We start from the raw sequence: 27,575 nt of genomic DNA on the forward strand, positions 1-27,575 counted from the left end.
ATCGCCTCGCGCCGGGAGCTGGAGGGGCCGGTGGGCGGGGCGGCGCCTGAGCAGGAGGCTCCGTCTACCCCGCGCGCAGGTACTGAGCGGGAGTCTCGGGGACCCACCGCCGCCCCACATTCCGGGGCCCGAGTCCCGAACCCCGAGCACCGGGCTGCCTGGCTACTCCGGTGGGTGGGCGGCGCTCGGAGGCGCGGGGACCCCGAGGGGCGGGACCCCGCCGAGAGCCCTGGCTGCGCTTGATCCCGGGCCTTTGCCCACCTTTTCCCTGTCCCCAGGAGCTGAGGCCAACACCTGGCAGAGCCCTCACGCGGTTACCGATCGCCTCCTCGGCCTGGGGGCTGTGTCCGGCAGCTTCCTGGCCCTTCCACGGCCATTTGCGCCCCTTTCCCAGCCATTCTGCCCCACTGAAGCCACTTCCTCCACCACTCCCAGGTCTTTGCAAGCCACTTCTTGACACCCCCTCCCTCCTGGTCGTCACTGCCACTTCCCCGGCTATCAGAGCCTTTTCTAGTCACATCCTGACGTCTGCCCCTGCCCCAGGATCGTTGCTGGCCTCTTCTGGACCTTTCAGAGATAAGAGAGTGGACCTCGGCAGTGTAGGGCCCACTTCTCTGGGGACAAGGGATAAGGGGTTTCCGGCTGCTGTTCTTGGTTCCATGAACTGAAATGTCCCCTCCACAGGCGCCCAGATGTGCTCTGTAGAATACAATGACTGTGATCCTATGAGGCCCTGTCCAAGATATCTAGAGCTGAGAAATAATAGAGATTTTAGAGGCCATCAAGATGGGGGGGGGGGTCCTCTCTAGGGACTTCTTTCTTCCAAAGAGATCTTAAACTGTATTGTGTTCCCACAGATGGCAGAATTGTGAGCATGAGACCATGTCGCTGGTAACATTAAGGTTGGAAAAAGTGACAATGGGAATACAGTTTTGAAGTGACACAGAGGTTGTCACATGGAAAGATTAGACCTTGTTTTGTGTTTTCTTGGAGAGTGTTATCCAGACCAGTGAGTGGAGGTTACTGGGAAGGAGATTTTAGTTTGGTAGAAGGATAAATTTTCGAACCACCTATCTCTGGAGGGAGTAAGGCAGAGGCAATCAAGGTAGTTTTTGGAGGAGAGTGCGAGAGACAAGGATTAGAGTAAATGATGCCACGGTGCCTTTTGACTCTGAAATTCCGTGATATACTGAATTGTCTTGTGGGAATTTGAAAGCCACTTGATAAAGTTCTCGGTTTGTTTTTTGGAAACTTGCCCAGCTCTGGAATCCTGCATGTTCAGACTGCTTTTGGGCTGTTAAGATGACAGTTCCCTAATTAGGGTTCCATTATTACTATGGCAGCTGCTTTATTCGTGTAGCTGTTTTAACACCCTGAGCATTTTCACATAGTTATTTAAATTATCTTTCGTGAGACTCATGATGTATCTACCATGACTGTTAGAGAAACCAAAGCCCTTACTCTGAAGTCTCTGCTACCCTCCCTTCTTTCTTTTTTATTTTTTTTTAAATTTTTTGTTCCCTTCTTTTATTTTGAAACATCATTGTCACCCTTGTAGAAAGTTCCTTTGAAATATACCAGTTGTTTAACCCTGCTGGGTCACATGCTCCCTCGTGAGTTTCTGAAATAGCTGTTTTGTTTGTTTCAGAGTCAAGGCACTGATGTTTGAACTGGAAGCTTCAAAACTTTTAAAAAGAACCTTCAGGATGGCTTTGAAGTGGACAAGCTAGAAATTTCTTCAGAATACTGCCTCCTGCGTTCATCTGCCCCCTTGGGCCTTCCGGCAGAGGAACTTGAAGAGGTCATTCTGCCACGCTGATGCTTTCGGAACCAGACTAGTAGACTTGACTTTTCTGCTAGGATTCTGTTACTTTATTATATTCTCTCTGAGTTGTAAGAGGGGTAGAAGAGGTATTCATGAAACCTCATGAAACCGAAGGGCCTGCAAGGAAAGGAAGTGACACTTTCATACTAAATGAAAACTAAGCAGGTGGCAGTTGTAACTGACAACACTTAAACCTACCAAGTCTGGATTCACTGGATTGGGGAGACTGCCACAGCTGGGGAGAAAGAAGTGATACTGGGGGAAAAAAAGCCAAACAAAGAGAATGAGGACGGCTGCTAAGTAAATGGCCACCTCCACCTCCACCTCCACAGAGACTACGTCAGCCTCCTGGTGAGTATCCAGGCCTGCCGCGGTTTAGCTCTTGCTAGGCTACTGGATGCACCTTTTGGGTTAATTGCAAATCCCCAGCCAGATTATCTTGCTTTTATTAAGAAAACAGTAAAAATGCCATTTTCTTTAGAGCAGCCGAATCAAACACGTGAGCCATTTCTCTCCGGAAGGAATCTGTTTTAACCTTGGAAACCTCTCGCAGTATTTGAACAAGTCTGGCATTGCTGGTAGATTGTAGAGAAGCTAGCCACAGCCAGATCCTGCATCCAGCTTCGATAATAATGTGGGCGTTGTGGTCTTCACTTTGGAGAGACTAGGAATGGTTACAGTTGAGAATTACACTATGAGAAGAGGTTTGGCCAGACTGGCTATTGAAGGGCATTACTCAATGCTTGCCTGAAACTCGGTTCCCTTCTCAATCTAATGGATTAATCCTTATAATTCGGTTCAGCAAACATTAATCAGGGAGATGAAAGTGAAAAGCATGGTTTAGCTAGGGTTTGCAGGATTTAATGACCAGTTATATATGTGGAAGTAAAAAAAGATGGAACAGTTCCAAAAAACACTGAGTTTTCTTTTGTGTGCGTGTATGAGCAGGGGGGCTTTCATTCAGAGAGCGTAGGGAAAGGGAAGGACAGAGCCAGCAGGAAGTTTCTGAGTTGGCTTTGAGACTTTTTTGAGGCTTTTTGCTCTGGACTTGTCCTGCAGCCAGTTGCACGTCTGGCCTTAGATCTCGGGGAAAGTGGACCACGCGAGAGACAGCGTTGGTGCTTGTTACGCAGAAGATGAGGTGGGAGCCAGGGAGGGAGGCTGGAGAAGGCATCGATCCGGAGAAGCACGCGGGTGACAAAGTGGTCATATCTTCCTTGTGCTACGGCCTCATAAATGTGATTTGGGAGATGCAGAAGTAAAACCGAGGCCCAGCCTTTGGGGAGTTTGCTCTGTGATCTTAAAGAGGTAATCATCATAACATTAAAAAATTATAATTATACTACAGAATAGTCTGTAAGAGTCTTGAGGGAAGAACGGACTGTTACGGAAGTTCAGAAGAAAGATTCCTCTGGGGCTAGGGAATGGGGAGGAGGTTGAAGAGCAAGCGTGCTTGAGTGACTTTGGGTGAGATTTGGACTGGCAGAGAGCTGTTCAGTGTTTCTCTGTAAACTCTCCTAGGGCCCTGGTTTTCCCCTTTTATAGACTCACTGTCCTGCATTGAAATTGCTTGTTTGCTTGGCAAACTCAGAGCACGCTGCGGACCCTCGGTAAATGTTTGTTAAGTGAATGCATGAGTTCCTGGAAGAAGGGCTATTTCCGGAGATCTCTGGGCTCAGCGGTTGTGAGAAGTGCCTCAAAGACACCCCTAACTTACTTTGTCATCAGATCTTTCAAAGACAGTGTTATCAGGCCATGTGGCTGGCCAGTTAAGGTTCAGTGTTTCAAATAAGAGCAGTCATTGTGGGCGCTCCGTTTTTCCTCTAGCTACTCACGTCTTTTCGGGCAGATGGTCTGACAGCTGGATAGAGGCATATTTTTAGTTCAGCTCTCCTGCACTTACGAAATGGTTTTATCTGTTTGTAGCTGCTGGGGTTCTTTCTCCTCTGGGGCCACCAGAAGGCTTTCAGACACAGTAACGAGCCCTCCTCCAGCTGGGAAACAGGAAGCTGTGTTTTAAAACGCAGTGATCACTGGATGAAAGGAAACATGGCCCCATTCTGTTCTCTTGCCAGGTGGAACTATTTTTTTCTTTATGATGGTTCCAAGGTAAAGGAAGAAGGAGATCCAACGAGAGCTGGCATTTGCTATTTTTATCCTTCCCAGGTAAGCCGCACAGCATTTTATTGTTAGTGGGGATCCATCCCTTTGCCTCCAAGTGGTAGCATTTCATAAGTATAGGGTTTAGATTAGGACAGTTTTCTTTGGCTGATCTAGGCATTTGACATTTCTACTGTCTTATTCCTCATTGTACTATTTCTTGTTGTTCTGGTCTTAAAATTCCTAGGCAGCTCAGTACCTCTGTCATCTCCAGCTTTCTGTCTCCATCAGGACTTTTTGTCTGTCTCTTCCTGCCCCCAATTTCTTGATCGGCTCATTTTTAAAAAGCTTTTATTCAAATATATACAAAAGTAGAGAGGACAGTATCTCGCTTCAAAAGTTATCCACACTTTGCCAATACTATATGACCCATCCTAACCTCCTCTCTCTTTTTCTTTCCCTCAGAGCAAATTCTAGATGTTGTGTCATCTTGCCAGTATCGAGTAACATCTCTAACTGGAAAGGACATTATTTTAAACGTTACCATACCTAGCAAAAGTTACAATGGTTAGGCCAGGCATGGTTGTTCACACCTGTAATCCTAGCATTCTGGGAGGCTGAGGCGGGAGGATTGCTTGAAGACAGGAGTTGGAGACCAGCCTGAGCAACATAGCAAGACTGCTGTCTCTATAAAAAATAGGAAAATTAGTGGGGTGTGGTGGTGCAAGCCTGTAGTCCCAGCTACTCAGGAGGCTGAGCTAGGAGAATTGCTTGAGACCAGGAGTTTGAGGCTGAAGTGAACTATGATCATGCCACTGCACTCTAGCCTGGGCAAGACCCTGTCTCAAAAAAAAAAAAAAAAAAGTTAAAATAATTAATAATTCCTTAATATCATCTGATACTCAGACTATATTCAAATTTTTCCTTGTTGGGCTGTGTACAATGACTGATGCCTGTAATCCCAGTGCTTTGGAGGCCAAGGTGGGAGGATCACTTAAGGCCAGGAGTTAGAGACAAGGCTGGGCAACATAGCCAGACCCTGTATCTAGAAAAACTAAAAAATTTCTGGGTGTGGTGGCATGTACCTGTAGTCCTAGCTGCTCAGGAGGATCGCTTGAGCCCAGGAGTTTGAGGTTACAATGAGCTATGATCATGCCACTGCATTCCAGCCTGGGCAACATACCTTGTCTCTGAAAGAAAAACAAAAAAAAATCCCCCAATTTTTCCTTAACTTGGATGTTACTTAGTCTGTCCTTCCTTCCTTTCATCTATCCATCCATCTACCCACCCGCTCATTCTTCCATCCTTCTATCTCTTTCTCTTTTTTCCTAATCAAGATCCAAACTACATTCACATATTCTATTTGGTTATTTTGTATTTTAAGTCTTTTTATATAACACTCTTCATCCACTACTTTTTATCCCCCCGTGCCATTGAATTATTGAAGAAACCAGGTCATTTATAGAATGTTAGAATGTCCCACACTCTAACTGGCTAATTCCTTCCTCACAGTGGTGTCATTTAATGTCTTTTATCCATTGTATTTACTTTAAATTAGCAGTAACATCTAGAGTCTTGATTAGGTTCAAGTTCAGTTCTTTGAGGCAAGCATTCTTCATACGTGGTGTGTATGTTTTCTCTTGCTTCACATAATGTCTGGCTGTCCCATGGTTTAGTTAAGGCCAAGATTGATTGGAAGGTTCTGTGCATTAACTCATGTGATTACGTGCTGACTTGGAAAATTCGGATTAATCTGAGCCAGTCTGGCCACTCCGTGCAGGGGATTTGAATAGGAATGGAAGGCTCATGCTTCTGGTCAAGCATGTGCCTTTAATCCTAGGAGCAGTAATACGTTCTGTGTAGTCATCTCCTGTGCCCACTGTGGGTGTTCTCTAACAGTTCCCTTGTCCCAAGCAGGAGCTGCAAACTTTGTAAACGGCTGGATAGTAAATACTTTCAGCTTTTCAGGCCACATGCAGTCTCCATCATGTATTCTTCTTTGTTGTTACAACACTTAAAAAAATGCAAAAACCATTCTTAGCTCATGGGCCATATAAAAACAGGCAGCAGACTGGATTTGGCCTGCGGGCTTTAATTTGCTCTAAGAAATGACGCAAGAGTTGAAGAATTTCAACTTCCTGTTTGGATTGTGCTCCTTTCCCACAGACCCTGCTCGATCAACAGGAGCTGCTCTGTGGACAGATTGCTGGAGTCGTCCATTGTATTTCTGACGTCTCTGGCTCTCCTCCCACTCTCATTCGTCTGCGGAAACTTAAGTTTGCTGTAAAGGTTGACGGAGATTACCTTTGGGTAAGTTGAACAGGCAGACTCAGTGCTGAAGTGTTGTGATGATAAAGTTTGGAAACTTATACTTTCTGTGGCTCTTGAATTTAGGCTGTCTAATCAGCCACACTTCCTGTGACTCTCTCTGTCGGTGGCCGTCATAATTGAGTGCTCTTCAAAACTTTTCTAACGTAGCCTGCCTTGCACACGGCTGGTTTCTCTTTTTTTTTTTTTTTTGCAAGACTTAAGCAAACCTGTGGAAATTCTGTTTATTCTGTGTAATTGAGTTTTTATCTCCATCTTTTTCTTTTTTATACTCTCTACGCTTGCTGGGAATTGACCCAGAAAAGACATTGATAGATATATGTTAGATTTCAAGAACCTGTTTAAGAAAAAAAAAGATTAAAAACCATTCCTTTACATCTAGTAGTACCATATCATCTAAAGTGCTATTTTCCCTTCCTATGTTTATTTTAAGGCTTTCTAGGGTGAAATGATGCTTAAGTGTGGGGTGGTATATTTAACTTTGTAGGTATTATTTCCAACATTTATTGCAAAAATTTTCTAACATACTTTGAACGTACTGTTGAAAGACTTTTACAGCAAATACTCATATACCTCCTTAATTCTTCAATTAACATTTTATTATAGTTGCTTTATCCTGTATTTATTTATCCATCCCTTTATCCTCTCATCAATCCAGATTTTTTTATGCTTTTTAGAGTTGCACACATTAGCGTACTTCTCCCCCACCCCCAAATACTTCATCATGCATGTCACTAACTAGGGTTCAGTGTTGGTTTGCGTTTTTTTTTTTTTCCTTTGGAGGTAAAATTTACATACAGTGAAATATATAGACCTCGAGTGTGCCATTTGGTGCATTTGGAGAAATGATACACCTAGACAACATCAATCCCTGTCAAGATGCAGAATATTATCATCCCTCACATCCTTCCCCAGTTATTTCTACCCCAGCCCCATCCTCGGCAATTACTGTTCTTAATTTTTTCCTGCCACAGATTAGTTTTGTCTATTCTAGAACATCCCATGAGTGAAATAATACATGTTAGAGTACATGCCTCACAGGCTTCTGTCTTACCACTTAACGTTTGTGACATTCATTCATGTTGTTGCGTGTCTTGGTATTCATTCCTTTTTATTATCAAACGGTATTCCATTGTCTACGTACATCACAGTCTATTCCTTCTCCTTTTGATGGACACCTGAACGGTGTCCGCTTTGGTGCATTAAGAATCAGGCTCCAAGGAACATTCCTGTAGGAGTCTTTTTGTGGACATATATTTTCAATTCTCCTGGGTAAATATCCAGGCATGAAATTGTTGGGTCATAGAGTAGGTATATTTTGAATTTTATAGGAAAAACTGCTAGACCTTTTCCTCAAGTGGTTGTAGCATTTTACATTCCCAGTTATTCTACATCCTCATCAACATCGATGTTGTCAGTCTGTTTAATTTTAGCCATTCTGTTGGATGTGAAGGGGTGTGTCATTGTGGTTTTAATTTGCATTTCCCAAGTGACTAATTATATTGAGCCTTTTCGTGTGTTTAATGGCCATTTGTGTATCTTCCTTTGTCAAGTGTCTATTCAAAGCTTGGCCCATTTTTTAAGTGGGGTTTTCTTTTTCTGTTGAGTTGTAGTTCTTTATTATATCGTAGATTTCAGTTCTTTGCCAGATATATATTTTTAAAACATTTTCTCCCAGTTTTTGGCATGTCTATTAATTTTCTTAATGATGTCTTTTGATGAGCAGCAGTTTTTAATTTTAATGACATCTAATTTTTCAATTTTATCTTTTATGGTTACTGCCTTCTGGATCCTGTCTAAGAAACCACTGCCTACTGCACTGGAGAAGGTAGTCTCCATGTTTTTGTTTTTTTTTTTTTTGGTAAGAGTTTGATAGTTTTGCCTTTTAAATTTAGGTCTATAATCCATCTTGGATTAATATTTGTGAATGGTGTGAATAGAAGTCAAGGGTCATTTTTTTCAGTCTGGATATCTAGTTGTTCCAGCCTCAGTGTTGGAAAAACTTTCCTCTCCCTGCTGATTCCTTTGCCAAAGATCAGATAGGCGACCATTTAAGTGTGGGTCTGTTTCTGGGCTCTTTAGTCTTTCCTGCTGATCTGTCTGAAGATTCTACGTATCACACTGTCTTGATTCCTATAGCTTTATAGTATGTCTTGAAACCAGATAGTATGAATCCACCAACCTTATTCTTTTTCAAGATAGCTTTGGATATTTTAGGTCTTTTGTATTTCCATTGTAGAATCTGTTTGTCAGTTTCCAAGGAAAAGCTGGTGGGATAATGATTGGAATTGCATTCCATCTATAGATTACTTGGGGAAGAAGTAAGCACTTCCTATGTGCCCGACTGTTTTAAGCTCTGGGATTACATCTGTGAACAAAACAGAGATCCTTGCTTTCATCTGTGGTCCCCAGCCCCTGGGCCTCGGTGCTCCATGGCTAGCCCCCTTGAAACTTTGGAACCAGGTGGGGGTGGGACGGTGCACAGCAGGAGGTGAGTGGCTATTAGTTTGGGTTTAGTATTGGGTTTATTAGTTTAAATTTCTGATAATTCCTTAGGACAGATTCCTAGAGGTAGAATTACTGGGTCAAAGAATAGGAAGTTTTTCAGGCTCTTTAAACATAGGACTGGATTGCTTTCTAACTCGGCACTGCAGTCAGCATTTTGGAGGTCTAGGACTGCAACAATGCAGTCAGTTCCTGCTCTCAAAGCACTTCATCCAGCTGGAGAGACAAGACAGCCATTTGTGCAACAGTTTGAGTCCTGTCCAGTGTTTGTAATGAAACCCAGATTAAATATCCGATGTCCAAATGATAGCCCTAACAGTACAAGGGTCAGAAAAGAGGTCAGCATTGGCTGGTGTTACCAGAACAGGCATCATGGAGGTGCTGGAATCTGTGGTGAGTACTGGAGGGGATGGGTAAGCCCTGGGCAATGAACAGGAAGAAAGAGGGCATTTCAGGTTGGACAGCATGAATAGAGGTACAAAAGTACTTGTTCTCTCTGGAGACCAGCTTGCCTGGAGTGGAGGGTGTGGACTCGGGCAGTAGAAGATCAGTTTTGATGGGCCAGTGGGACCTGGTAATAGAGAGCCCTGGATGCTAGGATTCTGGGCTTGGACTCACTGCAAAGGCAAATGCCTGTCTTCCTGGTTTCCCTCTTGACAGGTGCTAGGCTGTGCTGTGGAGCTCCCAGATGTCAGCTGCAAGCGGTTTCTGGATCAGCTAATTGGATTCTTCAATTTTTACAATGGACCTGTTTCTCTGGCTTATAAGGTATTAGTGTGAAATGTAATGTCGAGCCTCTTACTGCCAAAACACAGCACTTACTCTGGGTCTGTTAGACTTCACGTAAACACATCATGTCCAGTGACAAGGTCCTTGGAGCCCCTCTCAGATGCCTTTGTGCCCAGTGCCATAGGTCACAGTCATTCCAAGTGTCTATCCCCTCTCCTCTTGCCTGGAGTGGTTAGAAAGAGCAGGCCCTGCTTGCCACCCTTGCCCAGCAGGTGCCCTGGATCTGTGATGGGCGGGTTATCAGAGTGGGAGGGTGGGGGTTCCCGTGTGGAGGAAGGTCAGAACTGGCCCTCCCTTCTAGCCAGTTTATTGCGCCAGGAACAGTTTTCATAGTAGTTGGGATTCTTGCCAAAGAGTCTGCCCCTCCAAACCTCAGACATTGACCTCAGGCTGTTTCTGTTCTAGAGTCGGTCTCAGGAAGAGCTGAGCGAGGAGTGGGATACCTTCATTGAACAAATTCTGAAAAACACCAGTGATCTGCATAAGATATTCAATTCCCTCTGGAACTTGGACCAAACTAAAGTAACATTCTCGTCCTCCTTATTCGTTTCATATATAAGAACAGAGCTTCCGGATGCTTCTTAAATATTCCCTAGATGAACTATGGCTAGAGAAGTGGATAGGCTGTGTGATTCCTCAGGCAGGGCCGTTGTTAAGCCTGGCGTTCAGCTTGCGCTCTCTGCTCACTGGCCCTGCGAGCTTGGACAAGGCGGGTCGCCTCTTACAGCTTCACTTCCCTTATCCATAAAATGGTGCCGTCATACCTGCCTTCTAGAACTGTTGGGATGATAAAATAAGGCAGTGCCTAAAATGACACCAAATAAATAGGAAAGGGAATTATTATTATTATTTTTTTCTTTTTTGAGACAGAGTCTCTCTCTGTTGCCCAGGCTAGAATGAGTGCTGTGGCGTCAGCCTAGCTCACAGCAACCTCAAACTCCTGAGCTCAAGCGATCCTCCTGTCTCAGCCTCCCGAGTAGCTGGGACTACAGGCATGCACCACCATGCCCGGCTAATTTTTTTTCTATATATATTTTTAGCTGTCCATATAATTTCTTTCTATTTTTAGTAGAGATGGGGTCTCGCTCTTGCTCAGGCTGGTCTTGAACTCCTGAGCTCAAACGATCCGCCCACCTCGGCCTCCCAGAGTGCTAGGATTACAGGCGTGAGCCACTGCGCCCGGCCAGGAAAGGGAATTATTATTTTGCTGATACCCCAGAAGTGTTGAATTCAGTAATCTGAAGGTCCCCTTCTCTCTTGATATTAGTGTCATATGATTTAATTGTTTTCAACACCAAAAATGGCCAGCATGAACATTTGAGGACCAAGCTTACTGTCCCTGAGAGAGAGTGGTTGGGAAGTGTTTCATCTTTCTGAGCCATTCGGTTTGCCGTTGGCACTCGGTGAAACCTAGGCTGTTTGTGTGGCTGGCCCCTTACGAATCAACTACGGGAGCCCTGAGCCTCTAGCATCTCAGTGCTGGAGTAGATAATGTCCCTTTAATGGGTGTGGCGCGGTGACTCAGCCTTCACAGAGCATGACTCCACTAGAAGTGGGGAAGGGTTTTCCCTGCACCATTTGGAAGACTTTCTGGAGTTGGCCCCAAAGCTGTAGAGAATGGCTGTCTGGGAGTCTTGAGACCATGAAAGAACAAACTCAACTTTTTCCTGTGCTAACAGCTCCACAGCTTGGCTCCCTTAACACTGAGTTCCAACAGCTAGTGGGCCCTCGCAGCTTCTAGCTGCCAAGCAGGCAGGTGGAAATAGGAAGAGGCAGCTGATTATTGCTGGCCAGTCTTGACCAAGGCCAGATGTTTTTCTTATATTTTTAGGGACTTTTAGGCAACTGACTCCTTACAAGGAATGTGGACCTGAGGCATGTTTTCTTGAGCGAAGACCATGATGTTTTCATTCTGTGTTGTGGAATAGAGTAACGGGACCTGGTCAGATGTCCAGCCAGCTGTGTTGCCCTGGAGATTGTGGTTCAGAGTAGGGGTGGAGGGTGGGGTGGGTGGGGTTCACCTGGTGCCGTGACCTGTATACCTGCGTTTAAGGGGTGTCCTCTCTCTTTACTGCCTGTTGTCTCAGCATTGATAGTGAGGGTCTCCTGGGCTGTCTCCTTTGTCCCCTGTGAGTAGCCACATGCCGTATCTGCCGCACCTTCCAGCTTCTGGAGAGGCTTCCTTGTTCCAAGAATTTGGCATTTTGTGGTGTCAGCAGTTCTGGGTATAGAGTGGTAGAATAGACCCAAAGCATGACACAGATTTTACTGTGTGACACGTTCTCCCTTTCCTAGGCTTTGAGCTCCAGCCTGTCCATCTGTTCTACCAAACCCTCCTCCCTCTTCTCCCCTGCGGACTGTGCGTGTGCTGATGGGTGGGCTGCCTCTCGCCCTGCACAGGTGGAGCCCCTGTTGTTGCTGAAGGCGGCCCTCATTCTGCAGACCTGCCAGCGCTCGCCTCACGTCCTCGCTGGCTGCATCCTCTATAAAGGACTGTGAGTAACGCCAGACCCCTCTGCTCCAGCCCCATCCCCTGGCTGCAGAGCTGACCGCCAGCTGCCTCCAGATCGTGGCGGGGAGCTCAGGCTCGGGCCAGTTCCAAGTGGGCTTGTTTGGCAAATATCAGGTAGTTTCAGCTGGATTTAGGGTATGAACCTGTCTTTAAGCAAAACTGGGAAGTTGGAAATTGTTGCATTCAGAAAAGAGTTAGGAATATAAAAGGGACGTGTGTAATTCCCCACGTGAGGCACGCTGTCCTAGTTGTCAGTCTACAAAACGCACACGCAAAGCCCCCAGCGTTGCCAGCAGCCAGCGCTGCAAGTCACGGGGTGTGGACAGGGCCTGCGGTGGCCTTCCTCCCGCTGCCCAGGGCTCTGCCTTGCCGGCCGTGGCTCAGCTCTGCAAAGCAGTGTCAAGGGCTGTCACCCAGGCGCCCGCCAGCCTCTTGTCTGCGTCCGTGTCTTGGTTGGCTTCTGAGAGCTCGCTGCACTTCTTCTCGTGTTGGAGGGCCTCTTCACGAGCCCGAGTGCCTGAGAGCCACTCCACGTCTTCCAAGCCTCTCTCCTCGTGGAGGGTTTGCTCTCGCAGCCCAGGGCAGGCAGGTAGTGCTGTGCCCAGCGCCTCCTGCTCACGGATGACTGTGCCCCTGGAGAAACTCGCGGGGCTTCAAACCCCACCGTGTCTTCTTGGCAGCCGTGTGGCCTTGGGCAAGTTGCTCAGCTTCGCCTTTCTCTTCTGGGAAACAGCGATTCCCTGTGGCAAGTGACATGAAATGATGGGTGTGGAAGGAGCCAGCGGAGTCCCTGGTGTGTGTCACACCCTCGTCCCTCCCCGCTGTTCTCACCGTGCTGGTTCTGAACCAGCTGTGGGCCTTCCAGGCTCTCTGGTGACATAGCCATCAAAGATAGCTTTTTTCCCTGCCTTTTCTTATTTTACTTTTCTTATCTACATATTTAAATTATACAGCCAATACATGAACACATTCTCAATGTAAAAAAAAATCAGCTAACAGGAAACACACAGAGCATGACTTAAAAGCTCCATTCTCTCTTCCTCGCTCTGAGCCTGTTCTTGCCATGAGCAGTTGGGTGACTGGGTGAGCATCATCCTTCCATTGTGCTGTGTGTTTTCACCCCCCTGTATGTACACACATACGTTGATTTTATTTATTTTTACTGTCCACGTGAATAGGATCATGTAGCTCTTTGACTTAATCCGTACAGTAGAGATTTCTTTACCAGCCCATATCGACCCACCGATTCTTAGGGAGGTTGCGCACTTTTTGGTGTTCTGGCTGTGCCATGATTTATTTAACTGCTCTCACGTTGATGGACATTTCAGTTGTTTACCCATTTTTTTAAACATCTTTGTTGTTTTTCCTATAATAAATATTCTTTTGCATACATCTTGGTATAAGCTGAGTCAAAGGGTCTGGATAGTTTATTAATAAATGTTGGTAGGAACGGCCATCGTACCCTCCATCAGGGGTCGACCAGTTGAAACTCCCACCAGCCGTGTTCTAGAGGTTCCCGTCCACACGGGCTGTCAGGCGTCCTTCAGTGTTATTTCTGCTCACGGTGTTCTTGCTCCCGTGTGTGGCCTCCTAGGATTGTCAGCACCCAGCTGCCGCCCTCCCTCACTGCCAAGGTCCTGCTTCACCGAACTGCACCTCAGACCCAGGTATTGTAGAGCCCACCCGCCTGGCGGGGATGCATCCGTCCCCCAGAGCACCTGCCGCTGCAGCCAGGACTGACCCCCGGGCAGGAGCGGGCGGGAGCGGCAGCCGTGGGGCAGTTGTGCTCTTCGTCTTGTTTCAGGACCCCACGTCCTTCAGTGTGGCTTTCCCGAGAGTAAAGCCACTGGTGAGGCGGAAAGAAAATGTTTGCTTCCGCCTGGTAGGCGTGGATAGCTGGGTTTTCTTCAAACCAAGTAGATCTATGAGAATTTGCCTTCCCACCAGGACAGTCTTTGTGTCAAAGAGACACGAGGTTTTTCAGAGACAGCCTGTAAAGGATATATCTTTAGTAGGACTTAGGAAAACAGAAACTTTTAAGAAATACTTCCCATTTTCATTTAATTGTTTTTGTAATGAAAAAAGTCACGCATGCTCACTGAGAGTAAAATTGGGCAGAGGCAACCACTGCTAGCATCTGACATGCTCCCTGCCAGTCTTTTTTTTCTTTGGTTTTGTGTATGGAGCTATGGTTTCCAGTGTGTCATAAGGCTCTCTTTTCACTTATTAATTCAGCAGATATTTTCAATGCTGGTGGGCTCTGCTTAGGCTCCCACTGTTGGTAGAGGTATCAGTTCCAACAGGCTTTCTTGTAAGCAATTTGATAATGAGAGCATTAAGGATGCCCTTTATTTTTTTTCTAATAAATCAGCTTCCAGGAATCTATACTTAAGGAAATAATCTAATTGCTGAAAAAGGTTTGTGCTCAAAACTTTATCACAACAGGCTTTATGAAGGTGAAAAATCAGGCAAAACTAAAATGTCTAAGGTGGGAGCTGGCAAACTGTGGCCGTGGGCCATCTGCTACAAATAAAGTTTTATTGGCTGCTTTCGAACTGCGGCAGCAGAGTTGTGTGGTTGGGGCTAGAGGCCTCATGGCTCACAAAGCCGAAAATATTTATCATTTCGTCCTTTATAGAGAAAGCCTGCTAACCACTGGCTTGAGGTAGGGGAATGATTCATTTACCCATACCACTGTAACATTCACAAAATTGTAGTTGGCCACTTAAAATGGCCAAAGATGTTTTGCTGACAAGAATTGCCTGTTACTATTTTAAGCATAAAAATAGAATTTTATATAATGTCTCCAAAGTGTAAAGGAATGCATAGACTTAAAGAAAACAATGCCCAGTACTAACTGTATTAGCCTGGGCTTGGGAGATTATATGCATTTATTTTTTTTTTTTAAGAATTTTTGTCTCGAGTAAGCTTATGTATGGCTTAGTAACCTGCAACATGATTTTTAAAAATCACCAAAAAAGAAAGCAAGCCGTGTCATTTCTTAAGAGTGAAAGTCATTTTGGCCAGAAGAGTTTTTGTTTAGGTTTTGCTTTGTTTTGGTGGGTCCTTCTGGAACCTTCAGGTTGAGATGAAAGATTTTGTTTTTGCTTTTGAGAAAATCCCCAGGTTTCTGGCCTTGATTCTGAACCAGAATAAACCAGAAAGATCTGGCGTAGCATTCTGTTTAGGTCAAATCCTTTATAGTGAGGGTTGCAGGATTTTCAATTTTTGTTGTAATGGAATTTGTGTGAATTCTGTATCAGGGCCTGTGGCAGATGTGGCGGTATTCTAGAATGTGAGCTCCCCAAAGGCATAAAAGAGAACACGGATTCTTGCTTTTATTCCCAGAGGGGAGAGGCTGAGTAAATCCGGGCAGAAATCATGCCATGAGTTTGGGTGGAGCTGCTGCCTCGCAGCCCGTGTGGGCCCAGGTCCGTGCCCGTCCCAGCCGTGGTGGGAGCCAGCAGCTTGGGGAGCTTCTGTTCCATCTGCTTGGCTCTTAGCATGTGGTGGGGACAAGCTTTCTGGACCTGGCAAAGTTTTACGAACAGATGGCACAGCGAATTCCTGATGGTTAGGTCAAGAGGCGAACGTGGTGCCCGGCGCCAACTTCTGTGTGTGTTTGTTTTCAGAGACTGCCTACAGGAGGGGATGCCCCGCAGGAGCATGGTGAGTGGCGAGGGGCACCGTTGCGTCTTGAGAGTGGCAGTCTTTGATGCTACCTGTCCCCGCACAAGTCGTGTGGAAGGCGGAGCAATCCCATTTGTTTATTTCCTCTGCTCATAAGATTAGGAAAATGGATATAATAGAGCTCCTAGAACAGAGTTGGCCACCAGAACCCTACTGTAAAGCTTGTGATTTTAGACACGCCTTTTGAGTCCCTGCTTTCAGATCCTCCTTCACTCAATATTGTGAGATTGTTCGGACAAGTGCCAGGGGATGGTGATTGGGAGAGGGTGGCGACTGCCAGGAGGACCTCTCCCGGGATGTGGAGGCATCCCCAGGAGAGTTGTTTTGTTTTATTCTGAAGCCTAAGTGGGGCAGATCCCTTTGTCAGTTGGAAGTGCTTTTTTCTACCTTGTATCTTTTTATTTTTTAAGTGTCACTAGACTTTTCTTCCACCAGACATCTCCCTTCTCCACAGTGGGGAGCTGTGTTGCCTTTGGGGGCTCCGTCCTTGCTGGTCCCAGGAGTTAGAGCCGTGGTTTTGTGGCTTGTGTCCTGGGCTGAGGAATACATTCACAGTGCTACCCCCTGGGCTGGTGTGGGGGTTGGATGCGTCACCCCAGGAGCAGTCACTGCCCTTGTGTCTTCCCTGGCCCAGGGGACAGCCCTATCCCTGCTGCTTTGCAATTCCAGGAGCAGCATGGCCCCCGAACGTGCGGATTATCCCTGTGTTTGTGACCGAAGAGGAATCCACCAGCCTCCGTGAGTTTCCAGTGGGACGGATGACTAGGTAAGGGGACTCACGGGGGCCAGCCTTAAGCCACACCTGAGGGACTCCCCCACGTGATTCACTGAAACAAACCTCTGGTACATCTCATCCTTCCTTTTCCATCTCCCCACGCTCTGTCACCTGGAACTTGCATACGTTAAGAGGCAGCGTGGCGTAGTGGGATGGGGGTGGGTTTCACATCCTAGATCTCTTAGTTATCAGCTGTGTGGCCTTAGGCAAGTCCATTCCCTGCCCAAGCCTCAATTTTTTTATCTGTAAAATGGACTCAGTAGTACCTCCTTCAGGAGTTCATTGTGAAGTCCTTGAAAATAGTCTATGTATGGCATCCAGGATGGGCCTGACTCACAGTAGAACTTCCAGGTGGGCTCTGCCATTTTCAGTAGGTGATCTTGGTGTCTCTATGTGAAACTCCAAGGGCCAGACATTGCCTTATTAGCGCTCCTGTGATTTGACCCAGGTGGCATCTCAGCCTCTGTGGCCTCAGGGGACCCATTATCGTCAATGCATGGAAGGGCACATGCCCTGCACTCAGTCTCTGTGCCCCTTCCTCATGTCTGTCTTGTTCACTAGCTCTCCTGCATCTCCAGCCAGAGTCCAGGACAGCTCAGCCCAGCACGCTCCAAAGGGTGGGAGCACATTTGCCCTGAAAGAAAACACCGGGCATGTGGCATCCATGGCCGGGATGTTGGCAACCACCCCAGAGCCCACGCCCCCTGATGAAGCTTGGCCAGGTGGCAAGAGGGAGAACGGACACTTGTTTGGTCACGGTATGGATGGCATCGGGCACACAGGACTGCGTAAGAGCTGCTCCCTGGTGAAGGAACTGGGCTTTCCCCAGGGGGAATTGAACTTGTCTGAAATCCACATTCCAGAAGCTCAGGAAGTGGGAACATCCTCGGGTCATTTTGCTTTCCCACATGCATGTGTCCCAGATGGCAGTGGTCCTTGCCACAGGGAATCTGTCAGTGGCCCAAGCAGCCCAGAACCCACGCCGCCTGAGGACGCTACTGCAAGCAGCCTGCTCTCTCCCTCCGTCCCTGAGACGCTGACCCAGAACGGAGCCCCAGAGCTGTGTGAAGACCTTCCTGGCCACAGCAGCCAGGCCCCTGTTCCCAGAGGAGACCTTCTCTGCAGAAGGACCAGTGGGCCTTTGTCACTGCCTCACTTGGCTCCAGGGCAGGGAGGAAGTGAGCTTCCCGTGGGAGAACAAGGCTTGGATCAGCGTGTTGATGGGACCCGTGAGAGCCACGCAGCCCCTGGTCCCGAGGGCAGTTCAGGCTTGGCAAACTGCTCGGCTGCAGACCCCTCTGCGGACAGCATCGACTCCGGGATGACCCCAGCAGGGTCCCGCGGGGGACTCCTGCGGATGAACCTCTACACTCACAGTGTTAAAGGGCTGGTGCTGTCCCTGCTGGCCGAGGAGCCACTGCTGGGAGACGGCGCAGCCATAGAGGAGGTGGTGAGTGTCCTCAGACCCTCCCTGCCCCTCTGCCGCCTCTCCTGACCTCCTATGCTTCCCCCACAGCTCGGCACCAACACATGGGGCGGGGACAAGGGCTCTGTCTTCAGCTGTGTGACCCTGGGCAAAATCTTGCTTGTACAGCAGGGGTGATGGTTGTACCTACCCCCATGGGCTTCTGTGGGGGTGAGTGAGAGTGAGCGGGTGCGAGCGCAGTGGCTGGCGTGCAGGCGCCCAGCAGGTGTTGGTTTCTCAGAGTGCAGGCCTTGGAGGGAGTGCTGAGTTGGAGTCCTAGCTGTCATTCTCTAGCTGTGTGATCTTGCCCACAGGCCCTTGTCCCTCAGAGCCTCTGATTCCTCGTCAGTAGTCCAGCGGTGGTGCCAGGCCCTCGTGTTCAGCAGTGAGATAATGCAGGGAAAGGCCACACGCATGGCCATTGTGTGCTGCCCCTGCCAGTGGCCTCGTTTCCTAGCCTGGGCAGCACTGGGTTCCATGTGGGCTGGAAACTGTAGTGTGTCACAGCCTGGGCTGGGAGTTCCCTAGAAACCCCGGGTTTCCCTCTGTGTACCCCAGCATTGTTCCTGATCTCAAGCTCCTTCCTACAAGGTCCGGGCCATCCGACATCCTAACTGGCTCTGGAAGGCTGTTCAGCCATTTCAACCCCTTTCCTGCTTAGAGCAGTAACTGACCCTCCTGGGGCCCAGGCCTGCGCTGGAGATTCGGTTGCTATGGCAACAGCCTTGCTTTAGTAGGCAGGGAAAGTGGTAGCGGTAGGAACAGCAGGTTGAAATTGCTGCAGGGCACATGGTGTCCCAGGGCTTACCTTGTTTTTATTCTTATATCTAGATTATTCTAAGCTGATCTCATTAGCACGCAGGGCTTGTGACCCTCCATAAGTGAGCAAGTCACCTTGGAACGCAGAGGAGGAAGACTGCTGAGCTGCTTCCTCTGCGCAGAGCTCCTAGCAAGGGACTGCTCCTCCCCAGAGCTGTCGGGCTGTCTGTCCCCTTTCCACAGACCCCACGTCACTGAACTGTGGCTTGTCTGCTTCCTGTATCCCCTTTTACCATAGCTATGAGTGACTTTATCCACCTTCTGATAGCAGCGTAGGGAGTTATTGTTGCAGCTTTGCACATCGCATCTCCCTGGCGATGCCTTGGTTTTCATGGTCTGTTCTGCACAGTGCCAAGCCTCAGAAGTGTTATTTTGAAGGCTCAGTGTTTGGATGCAGTAAAGTGGATTTAATACCTTTCTTTTTACCTTCCCCCCAAGAAGAAAAAAATAGCACAGGCTGCTCTTCGAGGAGATGTGTTCTGCACTAACTATATGCTAAATACTTTCTATCTGTTATTTTAGCCAAGTTTAGAACAGTTCTGGGAGGTAGGCATTGTAATTCCCATTTTACCAGTAAGAAAATGGCCTCGTTGAGATAAAAAGACCTCTTGCAACTGGTGAGTCTAGAATTCTGGCTTGTTTCTTGTTCGCCCATGCCAGCTCTCTGTCCCCCCTCTGTTCTGTCCTTGCCATAATAGATGGACAGGTGAAACAAGGGAGTAAATGTCCTGCCTTCTGTGACTCTTGATCTGTGGATATATCTCTTGGTTTGTCAAAGCCCATCCATGTTGTTATGACAACAGCCTCCATGGACTTTGATATAAAGTAGGATTTGGTGATGGCGAAGCCCCAGGATTCTCCCTCCCTCCCTTCCTCCCTCTCTTCCTTCCTCTCACTCCATCACCCAGGACATAGTGCAGTGGCATGATCATAGCTCACTACAGCCTTGACCTCCTGATCTCAAGCGATCCTCCTGCCTTGGCCTCCCAGGTAGCTGGGACTATAGTGTGCGCCACCATGACCAGCTAATTTTTATTTTTTTTTGTTTTTGTAGAGACAAGATCTTGCTATGTTGCTCAGACTTTTCTCGAACTCCTGGTCTCAAATGATCCTCCCACCTCGGCCTCCCAAAGTGCTGGGATTACAGGCGTGAGCCACCGTGCCTGGCCAGAATGCAGTTTTATGGGAGAAGAAAAGCTAGTCTTTCCTAAAGACAGTAGGGGATAACCAACTTTGATCAGCCTCTGGTTTAAGAGCAGGTTTGTTAAGCAGACCCAAAGGCTGTCTGTTTTATAATTGGGAGAGATCTTTTATTACCTTTTTGTCCCAGACCAGCCTAGAAAATACCTGACCTGATTTCCCTGCAGCCCTCTGCTGCTGTCTAGAAAAGCCCCTCCCCTGCCCCCATGTTCAGTGGCAGTGCAGCTGAGACAACGGGCACACCCCCTTGATTATGCTACGTACCACCAAGGCGCCCTCGTGTCATTTCCGTCTTGTCTTTCAGAGGATCGGCTTCCATGGAGGTGGGAAGCAGGAGGTGGGACGGGTGCAGGGAGCCCTGTGGAGCAGCCAGGAGGGCTGGGGCTGGGATCGGTTCAGAGGGAGCGGAGTAGGTGCACACCAGGGGGCAGCATAGAGCCGCTGATTACTCTCCTGTTCAAAACCCAAGATCGTCTCATTGACCTTCAAATACAGTGATGGGATCAATTATTCATGGCTACAGTAGGACATGGAGCCGTCCGTGTACAGTAGATGAGGCTTGAAGTCAGCATGAGCGTGTTGTCATAAAGCACCTCCCCCCAGCTAGGAAACTGGAGCCTCTGAGTGAATGTGTGTCCCATGCATTGCGTTTGTGCATGTGAGGATCTGTGCTGACGTTCAAGCCCCTTTGCCATAGCGTGGTCTAGCAGTCGGCGCATCCAGGCAGCAGCCCCTGCTCTGTGTCTCCTGCGGCTGTTTGAAGGATCCCATTATGTTGTATTAATAGTATTTATCAGGGGTTGGCAAACTTTTTACGCAAAGGACCAGAAGCAAATATTTTCGACTTTGCACAACTCTTCCACTCTGCTGTTGTAGTAGGAAAACAGCCATAGACAATATGTAAATAAATGGCATGTTTGTATTCCAGTAATACTTTATTTAGTAGACATAGACATTGGAACTTCATGTAAGTTTCACATATCACAACATTATTCTTTTGACTTTTTCCTCCAATCATGTAAAAACATAAAAACCATTCTTAGCTCGCAGGCTGTACAGAAACAGGCAAGAAGTTGGATTTAGCCCACAGGCCATAGTTTGCTGACCCCTGATATACATGAAGGCACTTGGTTATCAGTAAAAACTTGCCCGTGTGCCATGGGACATAATATCTTGTGATTAACTGTGTGTTCATGGTTGAGCGATTTTATCTTGACTACAAGTTAGGCAGAAGATTTTGGACGTGGAGCTTAGTGCCGATAGGAGAAACAAATTTTAGCATGGCTCCCTCTCTGTTCCATCGTCCCTTCCTCTGGGCACCAGCTCGAGATGGGAGGAATGACAGTTACTGGACATTCAAGTAGGAAAACTAACAGAACCCCAGTTTACTATCAGAGATAACACTTAGGCTGGTGACAGTCACTTCCAAAGCACTGTTTGCATTTCTGTGCTTTTTATGGTACTTACATGGCTGTTGAAAAATAGTCCACAGTTATCTGTGCTCATTAAAGAGACGCCACTTCCTTTTGAAATCTTCTTAATTTTTATTTTACGAACCTAACATTATGAATATATCTACTTCTTTAATAATGATCATTTTCATTTTCTTGACTCTGCACAAAAATGCCCTGCCTTAGGGTGGCACTTTAGAGTTTACAAAGAGCTCTTGTATGTGTTATTTCACTTAAATCTGCTCAACAGCTCAACAGTCCTGTAGTATTCCCATTTGCAGATGGAAAAAAAAAAAAATAAACGAGGCATAGGAAATTCAGTTACTTGTCCCTAGTCATTTGGCTAAGAAGAGGCTGAGCCCCGGAGACGGCCACCTGGGAGCCATCTGATGCTTGAGAACAGTGGCCTTCTTGTGGCTGAAGCAGGCCCAGGAGACCCTGTTGCAGACCGAGCCTGTCGGGACGGGGCTGGCGTACTTAGCCCTGAGCGGAGCTTGGAGAATAGCACTCACTCCCATTATAGAATGATGTGGAATATTTATGGACAAGAAAAGTAGTTCATGCTATATCATCAGATTAGAAAAAAACAACTGTAACTTGTCATTTACAGTTCGATCCCATTTTTCTCTTATGAAAAAAGGGTTACAACAAAACAGTATAGTCCAGTGTTTTCAACGAGACTTACGCATTACTCATCTTCTGGGAGGTTTTTAAAAATACAGGTGCTTGGGCCCTGCGTCCGTGGCAGCTTCCCCACCTAGATTGCTCCTCTAAACCACCGAGCACAGAAAACTGTTTGATGCTTCTCGGTCCTTCCAAGAACGGTGCACAGCCGGGACCGTTCTAGATGCACAGGAGAGAAATTAACCCATGACATCCATGGGGGACTTCTCCACCCAGGCCCGGTGGGGAAACACGAGCAGGTGGTCCCCGGCCGCTCGTATTGTTAAAACGTCCGGCCCGGTGGGAGAGCTGTGGTTGGGAGATACGCCAGGGTGGTAACAGTGGCTGTTACTGGACGGCGAGACGGGTGATTTTCCTTTGCTTTTTTTTCTTCTTTTAAAAATTTAGGCCGGGCGTGGTGGCTCACGCCTGTAATCCTAGCACTCTGGGAGGCCGAGGTGGGCGGATCGTTTGAGCTCAGGAGTTCGAGACCAGCCTGAGCAAGAGCGAGACCCCATCTCTACTAAGAATAGAAAGAAATTATATGGACAGCTAAAAATATATATAGAAAAAAAAAATTAGCCGGGCATGGTGGTGCATGCCTGTAGTCCCAGCTACTCGGGAGGTTGAGACAGGAGGATCGCTTAAGCTCAGGAGTTTGAGGTTGCTGTGAGCTAGGCTGACGCCACGGCACTCACTCTAGCCTGGGCAACAGAGTGAGACTCTGTCTCAAAAACAAAAAAAAAAAAAAAATTTATTTTTTGCTCATCTCTATTTTTAAATTTTCCTACAATATAATCCTTAATTTAAAAAACAATAAAGCATAAGGGTGGAAGTGAGCACTTCTCTAAAAACAGGCAAATAGGCTGGTCAGAGTCTATTTTGCTAAAGCAAGTAGGCACCAGGATATTTTGGGATGATTATATTTTAAGCAAGTCCGTGGTCAAACGGAAAGCCCTCAGAAGGCCCGCTGAGGTTAGCCCTGCAAGCCCGTGACCCCCTCCTGGCCCCTTCGCAGTACCACAGCAGCCTGGCATCCCTGAACGGGCTGGAAGTCCACCTGAAAGAGACGCTCCCCAGAGACGAGGCCGCCTCCGCGAGCAGCACCTACAACTTCACGCACTACGACCGCATTCAGAGCGTGCTGATGGGTAAGGACCCGGCTCGGGCACAGAGGTGGGAAGGTTCTAGAGATCAGTGGAGGGGGCACTGAGGCCCTGAGGCCCCAGTACCATGGGGACGCGGCTCTGCAGAGTCATTGGACCTGCAGTTAAGGCCCCCACTGAGTGTCGCGTTCACTTGGCAATCGCTTCTTTGCTCATTTGTCTTTTTTTGGCATTTTCTCAACATTTTGAGAGCCAACTTACACATGTTCAGCGATCTGTGATAAGGTCTGCCTCAGAACATTGCAATCCACGTGCAAAACCGCGTGCTGCTGGTTGTCGGGGTGACACGCCTGCTGTTGCATGGCGGCAGCAGCCTTGGCTTCTCGGCCCTGGGGACCCACGCTTGTGGCCTCGAGCCACGCTCAGTGCCTGTGTTCAGTTCTGAGCTCAGGGAGCTGGGAGGGGAGCAGTCTTCTCTTCACAACTTCTGTGTCCTCTTCCGGAAGCGAACCTGCCGCAGGCGGCCACGCTGCAGGATCGCCGCTTCCTCCAGGCCGTCAGCCTGATGCACTCGGAGTTCGCCCGGCTGCCCTCGCTGTACGAAATGACCGTCAGGTGAGCCTTGCCGCGTCACTCGCACAGACAGGCCCGCTCACGGAGCCCCCTTCCAGGGGCCCAGCCTGCCCAACCAGATGGAAAACACTCTGGTTACTCTGTTTAAGGCCCTCCTTTGTCTGCTCCTGTCACTGGCCACGCCCAGGCATTCACAGGTCACGGGGGCCTGGGTCCCTTCCTGCCTTAGACACTTGGGGTCCAACAGTGAAGAAAACTCAAGGTCGTGCTCCATTCATGACTGAGGAAGGAGCCAGAAATGGTGTAGAAATAATATTGTCTCTCTAATTAAAACAAGTAAAACATGCTGATTATAAAATCACTGAGCCTGCTTGGAGATCTACAAAGTACAACATTTTCCTCCCCCTCCCCAACTGCCTGTGGCCGTCACATACCCAAGAAGTAACCACATGTAACAGTTCAGTGTATATTACTCCAGGTTTTATTGGTTCTGATTTTTATTTTTTGCATATAAGATACAGGTTAATGGTATTTTTATGTTCATTATTTTAATATTATTCTAGAAAATAGGATCCCACTAATGTACTATTTTATAGTTGCTTTTTCACATTACTGCATGTCTTAAACACCTCCATGGCAGTAGATATAAATCTATTAATTATATAAATAATTGCAGTTCATAGCATTTAACCAACCAAATTCTTGGGTTTTTTGTTTTTTTTTTTTCTCTACATGCTTAACGAAACCGGTGGCAGGAAGTAAGGCAGGTTGGAGGGTCGGAAAGGGAGTGCCTGCGGTGTGTGTGTCAGTCCATTCAGTCCTCGGAATGATCTGGTCAAGTGTATTTTTATCCTCATTTTACAGAGGAGGAAAATCGAAGCACAAATAGGATACGTGACTTGTCCCAGGGTCACATTCTTTTTTTTTCCCAGCTTATTATGGGGGTATAAAAGTTCAGGTTATGTATATTGCCCATCCTCCCCCACCCCCGAGCCAGAGCTTCAAGCGTGTCCATTCCCCAGACAGTGCACATCGCACTCATCAAGTAGGCCAGGGTCACATTCTTACTGCACGGCAGGGCCGGGATCTGAACCAGATCTGTCTGGGATCTGAAGTGCGTGATCCTCGCACACACGTTTCGGCGTAAGGGGCCGTGTGGTCGGGTGGGAGGGGCACAGACACGCACGGGAGCCTGGTGGCTGGTTATGGTGGTTCTAATCCCCTGTCAGCTGCCACACTGAGGTGTTTGTGCTGCCCGGTGCCACCTCCAGCCAGCGTTTCAGTATATCTTTCTGTGATAAATGTGTCTTCCCTGGCTTCAGTTCAGAGCTGCCCCAGGCTGGCAACCTAGATGTGATTGGTATCCACAGTCACTGGTTTGGGAACTGGCTGTGTTGGGTGTGTGCGTGCATGTGTCTGTTTTGTGGGAGGTGGAAACTAGGAAAATGTCAGCATCTGCTCTCCCAGCCACCTTGTGGCCCTGCAGCATGTCACCTTCCTTGGAGCTGAGCGGGTTTTAGTGTTGGGATGCGTAGCTCGAGGCATTTGCTGAAAGATTATTTTAATATAATAATGGTAATAGGAACAACAGCTACCAGTTCTTAACTACTCACCATGTACTAAGCAATTTATATATATTAATGTATATGTATTATGCTACTCAATCTCTTGTTAAAAAACAACCACCTCAACGAAGGTACATACTGTTGTCATAGCCGTTGTACAGATGAGAAAGCTGGGACTCAGACAGGCTGAGTAACGTAGCTCAGGGCACACAGCAAGGAGGCGGTAGGGCTGGGATTGGCACCCAGGCGTGTATGAGACTCCAGGCCTGTGCTTGTAACCACCTGGCCACGGTGCTGCCCCCGTGGCTATGAGAGGAGCTTGTCCTGCTGGTCCAGTGGGTGGCAGACGACACTTAAGCTAGGTGGCCCTTCAAGCCCCTCGAGGTCTAGAAGGAGAAGCTGGAGGAGGATGACATTCTTCCTACACAGAAAGAGATTTGAGGGAGGGGAGCCTTAGTGGTCCCTCACTCCACCCTGTCTTCCTAGATTTGGGGAAACTGAGGCCCACTAGTTCGAGACAGGCAGGATCCAGAAACCGGGTAGTCACCTGGCTCTGGAGTCAGTTCCTCCCAGGTGGACCCTCCGTGCCCAGCACCCTGACCCCTCTGCTGCTGCAGTTCACACCCCGCTCTGATCACCCCACTGCCCCTCGGTCCACCCAGCCACGCGGGTCTGTCACATGGGACCATACCACCGCCGCAGAGGCTTGTGGGAGGACTAGGGCGGAGACCCTAGGAAAAGCGTGTTGCGTGGCTGCTGTCGTGTGAACACAGCAGGCACTCGGCGGTTCCTTTGTGCATGATTCTAACTTCAGGCCCCGCGGCTGCAGCTACCGTGGACAGTCCGGCCCCGGGCCGTCCCAGCATCTAGTGGGTTGAAAGGAAGGAAAGACGGTTCTTGGCACTGAAGCCTGAAACTCCAGTGAATAGACAGAATCCCGCGCCCTGACAGCTGCACGCGTCACCTTTGGTGCACTGGGGCCACGGTGACAGAGCCCTACCACGTTCTCTGTGTGGTCTCAGATTTTCGCCGGCACCATCAGACCGTTGTCTTCTTTCTTCCCCCGACAGAAACGCCTCCACGGCCGTGTACGCCTGTTGCAACCCCGTCCAGGAAACCTACTTCCAGCAGCTGCCGCCCGCGGCACGGAGCTCCGGCTTCCCAAGCCCCCAGGACAGCGCCTTCAGCCTGTCCAGCAAAGCCAAGCAGAAGCTGCTGAAGCACGGGGTGAACCTACTTTGAACTGCACCCACCGTGCGAAGTTCAGCACCCCAGGAGTTGACCGTAACAAAGAATACCAGCAAAGGAAGCTCTGCCTTTTTTAGCAGAAAAGGTTCTTGTATTTTATTTTTCTCGGAATAGTCCCTTTCTTAGGAACATATTGATATTGGAGTTTTTGTTACTCCTTTTGCAGATTGGATGCATCTGTAGGGGTGCAGTTTTGTGGTTCACAGACATAGAGCACTCGGTAAAGAACTTCATTACGGCGGCCGTGTTGGGGCCAGGACGGGTGCTCAGCTCCCGGTGCCAGAGAGGTACGGGGACAGTTCGTTTCCCTGTCGTACTGAGCCTGAGGCATTTGGCATTTCCCGCTGCTGTTCCATCGAAGCCTGAACTGGTGCCACAAAATCCCAGGTTGGCATTTCTTCTAGAACCTGGCCGTCCCCAGTCCAGAGCGCTTGCTCTGTGGGCAGGTGGGCAGGGTCGGGTGCGGCTGCACGCGCTGAGCCAGGCCTGTCAGCAGGGAGACCCCACTGCCGCTGCTCGGGTGGCCTTTCCCTGCTGTGGCTCCCTGGGAGGTGTGGAGGGGAACGCAGGGAAGTGTTGGCACCTCGAAACCACCTTGTCTGGATTCTCCTGGGACTAAACTCAAACCTAGGCGCCTCGTTGGAAGACCCACGGGTGGGTCGAGTCTTGACAGTGCAGCAGGGGGTTCTGGCCCTAGGGGTCACTTTATAAAAGCCCTGGGGGCCTGGGGCCCGAGAATGCAGTGACAGCAGGGCCAGGCTGTGCTGCTTTGCTTAGAAGTGGGCTGTGCAGCTGCTTCCTATTGAGTGTGTGTCCCCAAATAGGAGTTTACAAGATGCTTTTGGGTAAAAGCAGAACTGTGCTTTTCAGAGGTGGCTGCGTGCAAGGGAACGGCATTCCCTGTGCGTTTCCGGACGGGTGTGGGCCTTCAAACCTCAGTTCTGTTACATGGTGGCCAGAC

General features: G+C 48.3%; 1 protein-coding gene across 1 annotated transcript; it reads left to right on the top strand.

Annotated features, from left to right (window-relative positions):
* Positions 1 to 40: 40 nt before the first annotated feature.
* On the top strand, positions 41 to 26,684 carry HPS4 (HPS4 biogenesis of lysosomal organelles complex 3 subunit 2). The gene is made up of 14 exons (XM_069497555.1): positions 41 to 79; positions 1,649 to 2,176; positions 3,901 to 3,991; positions 6,092 to 6,235; positions 9,419 to 9,526; positions 9,953 to 10,069; positions 11,948 to 12,042; positions 13,654 to 13,726; positions 15,692 to 15,728; positions 16,419 to 16,515; positions 17,086 to 17,974; positions 23,141 to 23,273; positions 23,735 to 23,843; positions 26,437 to 26,684. Exons 2-14 carry the CDS (start codon positions 2,130 to 2,132, stop codon positions 26,606 to 26,608), a joined length of 2,112 nt encoding a protein of 703 aa, XP_069353656.1. The 5' UTR covers positions 41 to 79; positions 1,649 to 2,129; the 3' UTR covers positions 26,609 to 26,684.
* Positions 26,685 to 27,575: the final 891 nt, after the last annotated feature.

This window comes from Eulemur rufifrons, chromosome 21 (genome assembly GCF_041146395.1).
Source record: "Eulemur rufifrons isolate Redbay chromosome 21, OSU_ERuf_1, whole genome shotgun sequence".
Classification (NCBI taxonomy): domain Eukaryota; kingdom Metazoa; phylum Chordata; class Mammalia; order Primates; family Lemuridae; genus Eulemur; species Eulemur rufifrons.

Coding starts and splice junctions, on each gene's coding strand:
- HPS4 (XM_069497555.1), top strand. CDS start 2,130: ATGGCCACCTCCACCTCCACCTCCACAGAGACTACGTCAGCCTCCTG. Junction 3,992..6,091: donor GCTATTTTTATCCTTCCCAG/GTAAGCCGCACA, acceptor CCTTTCCCACAG/ACCCTGCTCGATCAACAGGA. Junction 23,274..23,734: donor CATTCAGAGCGTGCTGATGG/GTAAGGACCCGG, acceptor CTCTTCCGGAAG/CGAACCTGCCGCAGGCGGCC.